Source organism: Paroedura picta, chromosome 2 (assembly GCF_049243985.1).
Source record: "Paroedura picta isolate Pp20150507F chromosome 2, Ppicta_v3.0, whole genome shotgun sequence".
NCBI lineage: Eukaryota > Metazoa > Chordata > Lepidosauria > Squamata > Gekkonidae > Paroedura > Paroedura picta.
In genome coordinates, this window is record NC_135370.1 from 134,213,540 (window position 1) to 134,230,216 (window position 16,677).

General features: G+C 44.9%; 1 protein-coding gene across 3 annotated transcripts in view; it reads left to right on the top strand.

Annotated features, from left to right (window-relative positions):
• Positions 1–16,677, top strand: part of PLCB2 (phospholipase C beta 2) — a 77,910-nt gene that overhangs the window by 52,336 nt on the left and 8,897 nt on the right. For 2 of the 3 annotated variants that reach the window (XR_013228440.1, XM_077322906.1), the window contains exons 22-31: positions 1,732–1,831; positions 3,146–3,250; positions 5,587–5,672; positions 7,711–7,813; positions 8,510–8,566; positions 10,488–10,683; positions 11,279–11,447; positions 12,192–12,268; positions 14,430–14,525; positions 16,397–16,454. Coding sequence is in view for 1 of the 3 variants with exons in the window: in XM_077322906.1 (XP_077179021.1) it covers positions 1,732–1,831; positions 3,146–3,250; positions 5,587–5,672; positions 7,711–7,813; positions 8,510–8,566; positions 10,488–10,683; positions 11,279–11,447; positions 12,192–12,268; positions 14,430–14,525; positions 16,397–16,454 (1,047 nt within the window). In the remaining 2 variants the exon portion in view is untranslated. Of the gene's footprint in view, positions 1–1,731; positions 1,832–3,145; positions 3,251–5,586; positions 5,673–7,710; positions 7,814–8,509; positions 8,567–10,487; positions 10,684–11,278; positions 11,448–12,191; positions 12,269–14,429; positions 14,526–16,396; positions 16,455–16,677 lie in introns of those variants that run through there. The other variant, XR_013228441.1, reaches the window with a different exon arrangement.

The following is a 16,677-nucleotide window of genomic DNA, read 5'->3' on the forward strand; positions in this document are numbered from 1 at the left end:
CAACCCACTGCTCAATGCAGGATCAGCCCAAGGCATCCAGGATAAGTATCTGTCCAGCTGCTGCTTGAAGATTGTCTGTGAGGGGGAGCTCACCACCTCCTGAGGCAGTTGATTCCTCAGCTGAGCTACATTGACTGTGTAAATTGTTTTCCTGGTATCTAGTTGATACTGTTCTACATGTAGTTTAAACTCATTCCTGCAGGTCCTATCCTCTGCTGCCAAAAGGAACTGCTCCCTGCCCTCCTCCAAGTGACCACATTTCAAATACTTAGACTGCAACTATGTCCCCTCTCAACCTCCTCTTCTCCAGGCTGAACCTTCCCAAGTCCCTCAGCCTTCCCTCAGAGGGCTTGATTTTCAGGCCCTGGATTTCCTCTGCACCTTCAATTGTGTCCACATCCTTTTTGAAGTGCAGCCTCCAGAACTATGATTTCAATGTGATGCCTCTGTTGATACAGCCAATCACTGCATTTGCCTTCTTTATTGACTTCGCTAGACAAGGGAAAGTACACTTCCCTCCAAAGGGAAGTTGGTGGGCAAAGAGCTGCCCAGCAGAAACAAATTTCAATGGTTTGTTGCTTAAGCTACTTTTGAATAATCATAGAATCATAGAATAGAATAATAGAGTTTGAAGGGACCTCATGGGTCATCTAGTCCAACCCTCCAATCTAAAATCAGATGCACTTGGCTCATTGGACAAGCTATTGTGTGGCAGCCATTTCCCTAGTCCCAGCTGTTCCCAAGCAGCACTTCCTCTAAAAAAAACTCAAAACCCCTGCGTGGCATCACAAGTGACATCACTCTGTGTCATCCTGCCAGCCTCTCTTGTCTGTTTGCGTGATGTGCTGGCCTGCCAGTGGAGCCAGTGTAGGGCTAGTGACTCAAGTTATACGGAGCCTTGCCCAGGGAGGGGTTCTGACATGCCCGGCATCACTGTAAAATATTTTTCTCTAGATTCATTTTTATTCTGCACTGATATGCATCGTAATGAAGCCAAGAGTGTATGAGAAGGGTGCTCAGAAGTAGTGCTGCTTTGTATTCTCTGGCACGTACCAAACTCTATCAGGTCCCTTGATTAGATTTGGTTTTCAGAAGCTATTATGCTGCATGCAGATAGGCACTGTGGAATTGGGCTTGTAAGCTTCTTTGGTGGGCCAGATGTAATCCTCAACATCCTGGGCCAGATGAGAAAAATGTTTATGACTTTGCAGCGGCTAATAGGCCACTGAGTCTGAAAAAGAAATATTGCTATTTTCTAAAATATGCTGCCTTAGACCCATGGTAGATGTGGCACTCCTGACCGTTTTGTTTGTTGATTCATATACTTGTGTCCCATTTACACAGACAGTGGGGTGGGTAAGTGTTTGGCTTTAAAAACAAAAAGAGGTGCACAGCCCTGGCAAGCCAGTCGTTCCCTCCCTCCACAACTACTCCAGGCACCTTTCTCCTTGGTCTGGCTCACTGCTGGCATTTGTTTGTTTGTTTCTATCCCACCACTCTCTGTGGATGGAGAGGTGGGATGGGAGCAGCATTGCCCTGCCCATGTGCCCTTTTTGTGGTGGTTGTAAAAAGAAGGCTCACCTCCCCTACAGAAGGACAGGAGACACCACTCTAAGTTGTTCCTGACGTGTCTTGTGTGGCTCAGAGAGCAGCCATTCAGCACACCAGAAGCTTGTGACGATTTCAGAGAAGCTTCTTGAACACTTCATTCCTCCCCTCCCCCACCCCCAGATTATGATGCCAGAATTGGCTTCTCTCAGGATTGTGGCTCTGGAGGAAGGAGGAAAGTTCATTGGTCAGCGCATCATTCCCATCACTGCTGTATGTTCAGGTAAGAGATGGGCTTGGGTTTACTTTCTTCAGGTGTGAAAAAGCACATCTGATAGGCATGGCATGGCACTTCAGGTAATAGCTGTGGACTTTAAGGACATCCTGTGACTCAGTTTGTTCTCTATAAATATAACCTGACTTTTACCAAGGACCACAGGTCAACTGTCCATAATACTTAAAAAAAATCTCTTGGTATTAAACCAGATACTTGTGAATTTATACTATCTGGTTTTACTACTTCTATATCTCTCCTTTAAAAGCTGAAAATCTAGCATTCAGTATGACAGATGGCTGATCATGGTTGCTGTTTCTCATGCCTCTTATTCTGTCTTTTTCTTACAAGATGGAGAACCAAAGGTTTTTCCCCAAAAGAAAATATATATTCCACATCTTCAGATACCTGTTCAAGACAGCTAAAACAATAAAAGAAACCCTTTAGCTGTTAAAACAAGCTATTAAAAATCAAGTCAGGGCATAAAAACAGCATAAAGCAAGCAATGAGCAGCACAAAAAGATATAGAACAGTTCACGGTTCAGAAGCAAATCATAAAACAATTGAAAGGTAAAGCCCCCTACCTAAAAGCCTGCACTAAAAAAGATTGTTTTTGCCTGGCCTCTAAAGGAAAGTAAGGTAGGTGCTGGGTGAACCATGACAGCATTGCAAAGGCACAGTGCCACCACTGAAAAAGCCCTGCTCATATTGCCCATCTGCCTCATCTCTGCAGGCAGAGGATCAGAGAGCAGGGCTTCAGAAAAGGATCTTAATGGGAAGACAATACAGTATATATGGAGATGATATCTTGAGCACTGTGGCCCCAAACAAATGCACTATATTTATGAATAAAGATACACCATTGGTTGGTGTTAAGGGGATTATGACATTTTCTCATCAGGACAGTTTGGGTTGTTAGGAGAGCAGACTACAGCAGGAGTTCACCTCTACAAATCCCAGGCAATGAGCAGGACCTGCTCATTTTGATGGGTATTATACAGGAGCACTTCCAGACGAATTTCATCCCATCAGGTAGCTCTGCAACTTCCTGCTATGTGATCCTTGCTGATATGCAAAAGTTGCTGTTTGAGGTTACTTATCTTGTGGCTTGGTAGCATCATTTCTCACTGCATTCACCGTGTTCTTAAAATGGTTCCCTAGTGCTATCTTACAAAGCAAACTTGAAGTCATGAAAGCCTTTGCTCTGCAAAATGTTGTCAGTCTTTGAGGTACAATGGACCTGAATTTTGTAACTGACAAGTATTCTGTTTGCCACTTGTTTACAGTGTCTCTCCCTGCTGGGACATGTGTTTTCTGTTTTAGGCTATCACCATATTTGCCTTCGTAGTGAGTCCAACATGCCACTTAATCTGCCTTCTCTCTTTGTCTACGTGGAGATGAAAGACTATGTTCCTGACTCATGGGCAGGTATTGCTCTTGAAATTCTTTGAAATGGAACATATATTCTTCTGTTGTGGCTCTGAAAAACGGTCACCACCACTGTGGTGCTCTTGGGAATGTCTTCTGTTAGATGCAGTAGACAGGTAGGTATGGTGGCTGTCTTTAATTCACAAGGTCAGTCCATGTGGTTTCTGCAGGCAGAGACTAAATATGCAAAGGTGTGCAGCTCCAAACTGCTTAAACGAACACATTTTAATTAAGAAGATAACCATTAAAAATACAAAACATGGATGCCATGCTAAAGGGGAGAGATCTGCTTCATCACACAGCCCCCCCCCCGTGCCCCATTCATGCCCTATAGCCAGGAAACAAAAACATGAATGTGTTTTAGATATGGTTGCTGCCTGCTCCCAATATTACTGTGCAGACAGAATAGAACATGACAATACATTTTATTTTCACTGATACATTGGCATGTCACTTCCCGTAGCAACATGGACAGTGCCTTTTAAAAAAAATTTAGCGATCCAGTAATGGAGAGGGGAGGATGGGTGTGAGGGGGGGGGCAAGACGCTAGCAAGCCTGTCATGCATTTCTTCTTTCAGACAGGCTTACCCCTGTTTGCGCCTCGACAAGAAAGGGAAGTAGATTCTCCCGCATTCCCCCATCCTGGGGCAATGGGGATAAAAATGTGCACCAACCACTGGAGAGCTATGGGTTGCTGCTGACATCATGAGGAAGCAGCATTAAAACCCACGAACAATGAGAGGCTGGGCAGGGGCAAATTCCTGTGCAGAAATGGTCGGAGTTTCTTACAGGAAAGCTGGGATGGGATGTGAGAAAGATGCTTGAGTTTTTTATTAGCATTATTTCCTAAGCCATAGCTTTGTTTGGCCAGTTATATTCCACAGCATTCTAAGTAAAATGTTTATGGTTTGGAGAAGTCATCTTGACATGAGGGGGTGAAGTTTCCTCCGGCAAATATGGCATTGTGAAACAGCAGTTTTTAATAGAGAAAAGTAGTAGAAAGTTGTTGGCTTTTGTACTACTACTACTACTTTTGTACTACTCTTCACTACCAGAAGGAGTCTCAGAGCAGCTTACAATCGCCTTCCCTTGCTTTATCCACATGAAGGGGTAGGTAGGACTGAGAGAGCTGTGGCAGAACTGCTCTGTACAAACAGCACTATCAGTACTGTGACTAGCCCAAGGTCACCAACCTAGGTGCATATGGAGGAGTGGGGAAATCAAACTTAGTTCACCAGATTAGAAGCCACCACTCTTAACCACTATGCCAAACTGTCTCTACAAATAGAGCAAAGAGTGAGTGATTTGGTTAAAATCAGCCATAGAGGTCCTCAACCTGAGGTGGAGGCATTGGAGGAGGAGATATCCTTTCAGTCCTGGTTATTTTCCTACCTGCTTTCCAATTCCTTGCCCTGCAAAGTTGAAAACATACAGATATCTCACAGAGCTGCTTTTAATTTGAGGAAACCATCCCCAAAAATCTAATCATAGCTTTCTCTGCATCTTGTTGGGTTAGGTTAATAATGTTAGATATGAACTAAGATTTGGTAGAGCCATGATGCTTGCTAAGTGACCCTGGACCATTCAGTCTCTCTCAGCTTTACTTACCTCAAGATAGAATGGAGAAAGGCAAGATAAAAAGCAAGAAGTGTTATTTATTTTATTTTTATTTTTATTTATTTGTATATATAGGGTTGCTTCTCACTCCCAATATTACTGTGCACACAGAATAGAACACGACAATACATTTTATTTCCACTGATACATGGGTATGTCACTGTGTGTGTGTGTGTGCGTGTGTGTGTGCGTGTGTGTATATACACACACACACACATACAAACACACACACACCATCTTTCCCTCAGGCGGTTTACATATAAAAAAGGATCACAGAAAACATTAGATGAGTAATGCTTATCAAAGAAATCAGACTGAGGAAGAGTGCTTGCACTCGAAAGCTCATGCCTTGAATAAATCTTTGTTGGTCTTAAAGGTGCTACTGGACTCTGATTTTATTGTGCTACTTCAGACCAACACGGCTGCCCATTTGAAGTTATCAAAGAACTTTGATAACTGATTCGACAATCATAACATCATCAATCATGACATAATATAACATAACATGTTCAGTGGTGATTTCATGCACAATCCTATAAAGTGGGTTTATAGCAGCAAGATGTTAGGACATGACTCAGCAATATGAATTTGGGCAAGAGAATCAAAATGCAGGTTGCATGAGTGCTGTTAACCACTGTTGTGTAGCCATTGTTGTGTAGCAACAAAGCTAAATAAGGAACAGGAAATAGACAATTGAATGTCTTGAATTTCTCTCCTAGATATGACCATGGCCCTTTGCAACCCAATCAAGTTTTTTAATGCACAGGACAAAAAGCCAAGCACAAGCCAAGAGGCTGATATAGAGGTGAGTCCTACAGCTGCTGAAACAAATGTTCTGCTTATCCAGTCTGAAATTATGAGTGCATACTGTTGGAGGTTAGTTTGTTAGCATTCGGGCAAAAGCTGGAAGGAGTTGGTGATGCTTCAGGGGGCAACCACAGCATACTTTTAAGGGTCGGGAAAAGGATGCAGCCTCATCTTGTAGGAACAGCTGAGAGGCAGAAGTTGGCTGCCATTCCAGATATATAAGATTAACCCTACATTAAGACCCAGAGTTTTATCTGGTCACTAAAGAACACAGTTGCTTTCACTTAAATCATTTATTTCCTTTTTTGTTCCTTTACAATAACATTGCACGAGTTTTCTCTACAGGAAAGATGGGTACAGTGGTTACAAATGCACATTTATATGATCAGAACAGCAAAACCTATATCCATTAAAACTTTTCCATTCAAAAGAAACCTTCTCAGGAAGTACCATTCACATTAAAAAAAAACAGCTGCTTACAGCATTACATGCCACATTAGCCACATCTGCAGGCTCCCTTTAAATATATACATGAGGTTCTCCCCAATGGACCAAACAGGCCCTCCTGGGACCTTTTCAGATCAAGAGATGATGTGGGGAGGGGGCTGAAATTATTTCACCACGTGTCACTGATCATGATCTTATTCAGGCAGCATGCATGCCAAAATTGAGGAGAACTCATAATTCATTTCTGCGTGTTACACAGGACACGTGGTAGGGGGCCTCAGACCCAGTGTGTGTACCCCACAATGTGTAAAGAGTTTATCACAACTAACAGTGGCCTCAGATCTGGGTTTGCCACCTGTTGGCAGTGTGCTCTCCCATGTGTCTTCTCAATCACATGACTCTATCCCTCTCATTGATTGGTGAATCTATGTTGTCACCTGCCTTGAGAACTTAGGAAGGGAGGGTATTAAAAAAATTATCCATTTACAAAGGTCCAGGCACTGGGAGCTACTCAGACCTCTGTACCATCCCACTCTATGCCCTCACTCTTCCCAGTTGCCTTCTGGCCTCACCTCTGTTTCAAGTCCTTTTGAATCCTTCCACAGCTTCTGGGCTGTCCAGAGTCCCTGAGCTTAAGGTCTTTCTGCCACTCTCGGCTTGCACCCACCAACCTCTGGGTCCTTTCTTCTATGTCAGGGCTGCTCTCATATGTCAGGGCTGCTCTCCCGTGTCTGCAATGGATGACAAGAAGTTGTTTTCTCTGCTGGGTGTCCTCTGGTCTGCTTCATCACTCTCCTGGGTAGCAGACTTTCCCTCTTGCAGCCTCGCCATCCAGTCCCATGGCCACATTTGCCTGAGCTGCTGGAGCAACCCTGAGAACTCCTTCAAATGTTGCTTTTGCTTACTCTAGCACTGTGCTTCAGTCTTAGGGCTGTTTCCCAGATGGGCTTCCTGTGACTGGCTCTTGCCTTCATTCCTCTGGCTGCTGACATTCTGGCCCACCAAAATGCAGTCACTTTCTCCTGGCAGCTGTTTCCCTCCCGGTCAGTTTTTAAACTTTCTCGATCATGTCCTCGCTTTGGTGTCATTGCACTCCTTGACTGAGTTGTGAGAGGCCCCCAGCCAGTGACCAAGCTCTGTAGGTTCATCTGGTCAGCTACAGAGGCCTTTTATCATTCACAGAAAATGGCAACCACTTGTATCAGAAGGACCATGGCTAGCATGCTTTCCCCTTGTGTACTGATAGTGCCCAAACTGGAATGAGTGAAAATGGCTTCTCAACCGTTGTAGTTACCTGTCCTGTCATATATACTAGGCAATCTGTCATTCTATTGTAGAAGTTACAGAAACCAACCCCTATTATTGGAGCAACCCATCCAGAATTAAAAAATGAGATGCCCCAAGTGATACAAGGAAAAAATTAAAGGTCTACCTCAAGGCCTCAGTGCAACTTTGGCTTTTGCTTCTGCTTCCTTTTCAGTGATGCTGCCACTGAAGTACTGAAGTATAATCAAAAAGTCAAACCAGAAAAATAGTCAATTGCTTCCAGGGTCTTGATTGTACTGACATACTCTTGATCTTTGTTTTAGAGGCCCAGCTTGCAAAAAGGCCTTTCTACTATTCAGCTTAATACTAATGGGCTACCAAATATCACGGGCACCATCAGTACCCCTCCTTCAAATGGACCTGCAGGTAATTCAGTGAGTGTGGTTGGGACTAGGAAATTTATGGCTATATGGGCTATAAAGAGCCTCTTGTGGCGCAGAGTGGTAAGGCAGCAGACATGCAGTCTGAAGCTCTGCCCATGAGTCTGGGAGTTCGATCCCAGCAGCCGGCTCAAGGTTGACTCAGCCTTCCATCCTTCCGAGGTCTGTAAAATGAGTACCCAGCTTGCTGGGGGGTAAATGGTAATGACTGGGGAAGGCACTGGCAAACCACCCCGTATTGAGTCTGCCATGAAAACGCTAGAGGGCGTCACCCCAAGGGTCAGACATGACCCGATGCTTGCCCAGGGGATACCTTTACCTTCATGGGCTATAAAGCTTGTTCAAAATGCATATTGCCTCAGGCCAGGAAGCAGGTTTGGGTGGGACATGAGTCAGTGGCAGAGCATCTGCTTTGCATGCTCAAGGTCCCAGGTTTAATCCCCAGCATCTCCAGGCAAATGGGTCAGGTTGCAGGTGGTGGGAATAACCTCAGTTTGAGTCCCTGGAGACAGTAATGACCTTGATGGGCCAATGGTCTGATCAGTAAAAGGCAACTTCATGTGTTCACTTTCCATTTCATTGAGACTAATTCCAAAGCTACCCATGTCACTATTAGTGCTTATGGTATTGCATTGGACAAAATTGATATAGTAATCTGTTGGATAAATCCCCCCCCCCCCAGGAACTGCAGCAAGAGAGAAAGAAGAAGCCCCAAAAGAAGCTGCAAAACAACCTACAGGTAATATGAAAATATATATTCACACTCCGTATAAGACATAGTCAATACTGCGAACGCATTAACTTCCGTCCTGCTACTGCAGCTGAACTCTTCACAGAGCGTGATGTGAGTCAGCAACAGGGCCTGAACCAACTGTGTCCGTATTCTCTTTCCCTGTCATGTAAGGAATGCAGAATGTCCTGCAGTGTTGTGAGCTTATCCAGCACAACACATCCCATCTGCAAAGATTTCCCTTGTAAATGCTTCTCCGTCTCTTTTAGCACCATACTTAAATCTTACTGTGTAAAAATGTTGATTCGAGAGCACCAGGCTTAGAAAGAGTTTTCTGTTTCATTGCTTGTGAAAACCAGGGTGGTAGAATGGATCAAGTGCTTTTTCCACACGACTTTCTAAGCTTTGTTTTTCAAAGAGAAATTGCAGGTATTTATTTCATTTTTATTTTTCCAGAGGAGCCATATTGTTGTTCTGTGGGGAGGCAGAGGGAAGGGAAACCAGGCCTAGTAGTGATCACATGGCCCTTTTCAGTAGTTATGTTTTACCACATGCATGAGGAGACTGTGCTACATCCAGGCCTCTCAATATAGAATCATAGAATCACAAAATCATAGAGTTGGAAGGGGCCATACGGGCCATCTAGTCCAACCCCCTGCTCAACGCAGGATCAGCCCTAAGCATCCTAAAGCAGTGATGACCTTTTTACCTGAAAGGGCCAGCAAATGTATTTACAACCTCTGTACAGAATCCCATCCCATACGTCTAATAAAATGTAATGACTGAAAAGGACTTATGTCACAGTATATCTGTCTTCTTTAAAAGATATCCCTAAGATGCATATTCTTGTACTGGAGACACTGTCTCTCATATTTGCACATTGTTAAAAAAAATAATTTCTACAAAGGCACAGGGAGAAATCTGTGTTACTCATCAATAATTGTAGGGGCTGATTTTTGAATGCCATTTATATAGTCTGCTTTTAGCCTAAAACCGTAAAACTAATTTAAAGCTGCCCATCTCTTCTGTTTTTAATGCTCTGACTGGGTTTTAATTAACAATTTCTATTTTGTTGTCATGGGTTTTTTAAAATTATGTTTTATTTTGTAAGCCATATTGGTAGGTTTCCTGGAGAGGTGGCATAGAATTCTTTTTTGAAAAAATGCATACATAAATAAATGTGCCGGTTCCAAAACAAACAAACTGAACCGCCAAATCTCTGTGCCTGATTCCTGTGTGCACAGATGGGATTAGATTAAGTGTAAATTCCCTCCCCAGCTGCTCTATATTATACTTTTCTGGAGTATCCCACAGGCCTTAAAATGGACTTTTCAGAACGATATAAATAGGTTCCTATGAAAGAAGGAAGAAAATGCCCCGGTACATTCACAACAGAATTATACATGGTCTTTGGGTCACTTACATTTATTTATTTTACAGCATGTGCAGTGTAGACTTGAGGATTGTCTGGCAGCCAAGCAAGGGACATTTAGAGGTAGTTTGCCATTACCTACCTCTGTGCCCTGACCTCTGGTGTTCCCTGGAGGAACTACCACCTAAATCCCTGGAGATCTCCCATCCAAATACCAGCTGGAGCTGGCCCTGCATAGCTTCCAAGATCTGATGGGCTTGGGCTTTGGGCTTGCCTTGCATGATATAGCTTAGTCACTCACAGACAACCACCCCATAGACCTCCATGACACTTGAATAACCACATTCTGCAGAGCAATGTACAACAGTGATGACTGCATTTTTTGGTGTTGGGCTGTGTTTTCTCAAGCATAAAATATTATACAGTTTGAATGTGGAGATCATCCGTGCAACCAGTGGGCAACCCTGTGGGAAGAGGTGCAGAAGAGTCCTTCAAGTGGATGGCAGAAGTCAGAGTCTTTTAACTGAGCAGGAGGGTCTCTTGCCTGCTGTGTTCTAGTGCCCCAGACAGCTAGCATCGAGGAGCTGCAGCAAACAAAGGTGTTTGGGAAGTTGCTGAAGAAGCAAGAGAAGGAGCTGAAGGAACTGGAGAGGAAGGCAAGCAAGCGGAGAGAAGAGCTTTTGCAGAAATACACTTTCCTTTTCACTGAGCTGAAGAAAACACCATGCTCAACAAAATCTCAGAAAAAGAAAAGGTAAAAAGGCACACGGGAAAGAGAAAAGGCTGCCTGGAATAGGCCCATTAGTGGTAATCAGGCCTTGCTTTTTCAGTATTCATTGATGAACTGTTGTAATGCGTGCCAAGATGGGATTCAGTCAGGGACCGTGGCAGGTGTGGATGCTTCTATCTTACCTTCCCTCTGGTCCAGCTACCTCAGCCTGGCCAAGAAACCAAGGGTATCTCTGGAGAAGGGGGAACTAGCCCACTAGCACTTTAAAATGGAGGATGTAGCCGGCCGTTTACTGCCCAGATGCTGCATGTTGGCGACGTCATGTGGAGAGGCCGGAATATAATGATAACGAAAGGTAAGTGTTTCACTATTTTTAAAGGGTGCAGAAATCCCCATAGAGTTCTCATTCTATTCCACAGCCCATACCTTCAAAGTGCTGAGGAAGCCAGAAAAAGGCAGAGGGTTGATGACGGCTCCCGTCATTCATCACTCTGTTTATGGCCCATGTAGAGAGCGATAAGGATACCTTGTAAAGTGGCCCCTTTGTGCCATGTAGTCAACACACATCAGTCACCTCTGCTATATGGTGAGGATAGTTTCCCTGTTTCTGAAATGGCAGGAGCTTAACCTTAGAGGAGACCAGCGCAGGAAGGAACGGTGCAGAGAGAGCCGAGTGTCCTGGCCAAAGAGCTTTGGAGCTGAAGGAGAGACTGGGGGAAGAGCTGCTTCAGCTGGGGGAAGAGCACTACGATGGGATCCGGAAGAAGAAAGAGCAGCATGCCACAGAGGTAGAGGTCAAAACTGGCTCCTTTCCTGTGGGTGGCATACGTGACTGCTAGCGCCTTCTGCACCCACATGTTGCAGATCCAGTGCTGTGCGATGAGCCCCCTTCATTGGCCTGTTGAATGGTGGCCTCTGACCCAGGGAGATCCTGCAGCACCATTCAGCCTCTCATATTATATGGGCTGTTTTTAGGTGTTTTAGCTGCTGTGGATTCTTAGAAAGAAGAGTGGAGTATAAATGTTTTAAAATACAAACAGAGCAATTAGATAGATTCCTGAGAGCCACGGTGTGACCTCAGATAGAGCTGCTAACCTCCAGATGGGGATTAAAATTCTCCTAGAATGACTCCAGACTACAGATATTGGTCCCCCTTTAGAAAAAAGACAGCTTTGGGGGGGCTGCTGAGCTCCCTTTTCAAAATCCACCCTCCCCAGGTTCTATCTCCAAATTTCCAGGTATTTCCCAACCTGCAGTTGGCAATCCTACCTCCGACATCTCGCCTCAACCCAGTTGACAGCTTTTCTATAGTAGCTGGGGCAGTGAGTTAGTCAAAGAGACTGAGAGCCACTTTACACATTAGAATAAGCATGAAAAAGCAGGTGCACGAGTGATTCATGCTTATAGTGTTATGCACAACTTGAGCATCTCAGCATGGTGGGCGGGTGACAAAGCCTCCTTGGAAGCTCATGCTGGGGCTCAAGGACACATTTAAGATATTAAAACTTGTGAACTCTGTTCTTTCCATATAGCAAATTGCTAAAATGACAGAACTTGCAAGAGAAAAGCAGGCCTATGAGCTGAAGGCACTGAAAGATTCTTCAGAAAGGTAGATATGACGAATAATAACCATTACTTTGGAATTTTCTCTACTAGCTTTGCAAGGTTTTTGCATTGTTTAAAGATACGTATTTTCCGCCATCAACATTTCTGTTGAAAATTCTTGCTTAATAATGTTACTTCTTTTCAGGTTCCTTTTTTAAATGGTAGAATTGCATATAGTGACATAGTTCTGCTTTCATTCTGCAGTAGATCAATTCCAAAGCCCGAGTGGTTCCACATGCACAGATCTCTGCGGGGGGGGGGGGGGGGAGGTTCCTCCAGCATTACAGGGAGCAGGAAATGAACTGAAGTACTTTTCATATGTCCAGCCTGATGCATGACCCCACTGCATGCAGAAAATTAAAGAATATTGTACATGCACTACATATCCTTACATATGCAAGACAGGGCAGGTTGCTTTTGGTATGCCAAGCCACCTGTCCAGATGGCACCCACTGAATCAGCGAGCTTATTTAGGCATGACCTGTGTTCACAGACTTCAGCTGTGCATTTTATTTTTGTTCAGATATGCTCTGTTTCATGAATTACCTTCTACAGTTAAGAAAGTTTCAAAGTGTTTGAACAACTAATTTATCCAATCGCAGAAGTATTTGCCTCAGCTCAGAAACCTTCAGCTAGGGGACAGATGTGCAAAGCAGGCTTCTGAGTATCTAGACCAGCCTTTCTCAGCTTTTCACCACTGAGAAACCCCTGAAACATTCTTCAGAATTCGAGGAACCCCAGAAGTGGTGCGATCGTGCAGAATATGTTTGGAAAGCACAGCTGTGTACACACCCATCTGGGACCCCTGCCCTTTCCACCCCTTCTAGGCTCATCACTGGCCATTTTGGGAGGGGTGTGTTGGGTCGGCATGACCATATATGGTAATATCACCCTATAAATGTTTAGCAAATTTTTAAAATATATTTAAACTAGCAAATAAGCCCGCTGCAGCCCAAATACAGCGGGCGCTAGCGGGGCTCTGGAGGTTGGTGGGGTGGCTCAGCAGCGTTGCAGGGTGAGTCCCCAGAGGGGAGGCTGGGCATGGGGAGGGCTGTGAACGTTGGGCTGCTTGTCCTTGGGCCCCCCTGGACCGCAGCTTACCTGTGAGGTGGCGAGGGAGTTGTCCGGCGGCTCGAGGTGGCTCCGCGGGCTGCTGCAGCATGTGCGGCTGCTCAGTGAGGCATCCTGCTGGCGGTGGCGGCTGCTGGGAGCGCCAGCACCGCGGCCTCCGCTGCTGCGGTATCCTGGGCGGCCGGGAAGGCGGTGACCTGCCGCCACCCGACCGAGGCAGAGAATGGTGGTGTCTGGCCGCAGACGGGTGAACTCGTGGCGGGGGGGCGGATCGGGAGACTCCCTTGCCGGCGGCCTGACGGCATGGGAGGCACTTTGCGCCTCCCGCCGCATCTGGCTGCCAGCAAAGGAGCAACTGCGAGCCACGCTGCGCGCGGTTCGCATTTGCTCCGGCAGGGAATCGGAGGGACCAATTGGCAGGCGTTTTATTTAGTCCGCGGCGCCCGTGGCGCTGCGGGCTTGTATTAAGATGAATTAACTCCCACTCATTCAGGAAACCCTCCAAGAGCCATCAAAAAACCCCAGGGATTCACAAAACCCTGTTTGAGAAAGCCTGATCTATAGCCATCAGAATGGGAAACCATTGGATCCAACTGCTAGTCCTGCAGGTGGAATGACTTTTAAAAAATCAGCTGGAAGGAGTAGGGGGCAGATTGGAATGGATTAGAACTGCATGTCATTTTGAAAGGTGTTCATAGACACAATCTCGGGTGCTCCATGAATGATCTTTGGTTCAGGGCAGCACCAGCCTGAACTGGACTGAGTGGATCAGCATAGCCACTTTGGATAGACACTGCAGAGAGGAAGCCCCAAATACAAAGGGTTAGAGAACTGTCAGAAGGGATTTGCATGATGTAACTTGTATATAATAGGTGTGCATTTTCTCTCCTCCCATTGGGATCACACACCTCAGGCAAGGAACAGTTTCAGTCCAGTAAACAAAGGACTTTATGTCATGTTTCTTTTGCCAACAAGTCTCTGCTTCATGACCAAAGACCTTCAAAACATCAGGTACGGGAAACTGCACTTCATATCAATAGAATACATTGCTCTTGTAATGAATAAAGTCTATCTGATGACCTGTTCCTCTGCAGTGACAATAAAGAGCTGAAAAAGAAACTGGAGGTCAAGAGACTAGACCGAATCCAAGCCATAGCGAAGAACACCAGTGACAAGAGCGCTCAGGAAAGGTATATAATCAGGCAAAGTAGCCAACATTTCTTTGTGACTTTGCTTGATCTTCATTTCCTGTCAGTGGATAGCCCAGTATCATGGCTAGAGTGCAGGACTAGGGTCTGAGTAGTCTAGGTCCAAATGCCCACTCTGCCATGGAAGGTCGCTAAGTAACCTTGAGCTAAGCGACACACTCCCTAACTTATCTACAGGTGGTGGTTGTGAGGAGGATGGGAGGATGATACGATTAGCCACTTTGGGTATTCACTGAGGAGCGGAATGACGTAGCAATATATCTAATACTCAACTGGTCAAATCTGTGTATACGTAAATCTATGTTTCAAGGTCACTGCCACAAGGGCAATTTTTCTCCAAACATGGGAAATATCCCATGTTTGCAGAAAAATCTGAATCGTTTTATTTAAAAGGTATTCCAAAAAATTTACAAAGAGAGCTGTTGTGCTTGTTCAGATAACTATATAAATAAATAAACTAAATAAATAAATATAAAGGTATCCTGAGATCTTCATTCTCCCCACCTGCCTGTTGAGGGGATCTCACTAGAGATGTGTAGGGCAGGCAGAAGAAACTCTGATGCCCCCAGCACCACTGCAGCTGCTGCCACAGCAGCAATAATGAAAGTAGGTGGGTGGGCGGGCACCAAGCCTATGGTGCCCTCATCCTTCCCCCATCACTGAAGCTGCCACTGAGGCAGCTGGAGGTAGATGGGTAGGAGTGGAGGAGATAAATCTTCTGCTACCGAAACTGCCACTGAAGTGGGCATTCAGAACATTGCAGAGGGGATGGCTGGACAGGTAAGCCAAATTTCCTTGTGCTACTGCCTAAGAGGGTGGCCGAGGAGCAGAATTCCCCCCCCCCATATCTGTCTTTTGCTACCATAGCAACATGAGTCAAACAATTGGGCCGCTGAGCCTGTGTGTAGAGTGGGGGGGGGGGGCAAAGAAGCAGGGATGGGACAGGCAAGTGAGCCAACTCCCCGCAGATCTTGTAGGGTGGGGGAGAGAAAGAGAGGATGATGACAAAGGGAGGGCCAAGGAATCCAGAGTGGAAACTGGGAAGAGACAGAAAGAGAGGGGAGGCATGAGTGGCAGAGATGGTAGAGAGGCAGGGGGAATGGAGTGCCCCTTCCCTGTGCGTCCCTACTTGTAAACATCTAAATAAAATCAGTCTTTCAAATGTACCATAAAAATAGAGAAATACAAAACGCATCATCATCAGAAGCCATAAAGCAGCAACATATGGGTTTAAAAAACACAACCTAAGATTGCCCTGTTTGTATGATGAACAATAGCATTTGTTCCTATAAGAATACCTCTTAGCTTTGCTGTGATGGTAACAGAGGAAGGAGCCTTTCTTGTGAAGGCAACAAAGTCATTCTCACTGATAAACATTTCTGGTTCCTGAAATGTCTGTCTAAAAAGTGTTCGAGTGAGACTTACTGGACCTATCCCATCAGGATGGGTTTCCTTAATTGATGCTCATTATATTTATTTATTTATTCATTCATTCATTCATTCATTCATTCATTCATTCATTCATTCATTCATTCATTCATTTATTTCCTGCCATTCCCGACAAGTGGCTCATGGTGGGTTACAACATCTTGGCAAGGTATTGGTGAAGGCCATTGCTCAGGTGATGCTTTTTGTATAAATGTTCAATGTATGCTATAATATCCAAAGTATTCAAGAGGGCACTACAGTTTAGCCTCCCCTTGAGTAGGAATTGTAGTGTACTTCTCCTCATACAAAAATCATCATCTGAATGGGATGACAAACCCAGCTTCATTCACTAAAGTATCTCCCCCCCCCCACACAGTTAATAGGTAAGATAATTTCATTCCTGCTGGTATGTTTCTTTTCTAAAGGTTGAAGAGAGAAATCAATAACACGCACATTCAAGAAGTGGTGCAGATGATCAAACAGGTAAGAATCTCTCAGATGTCCTCCTAAATCAATCCTCCCCCCCCCCCCAATGATTTGAACAAGGATTGGGTCCAATGAATTGCTAGGAAGGTATTTTGCTCCTTTTCATCAAACTCTAACCTGGCAGAAATTATATCAGACCAAACGCACTGTCCTGCTTTTCTTTTTTTTTGATGGGGTGCCTTAATAATAAGTAACCCAAGACCAATTGCTATGCAAGCAA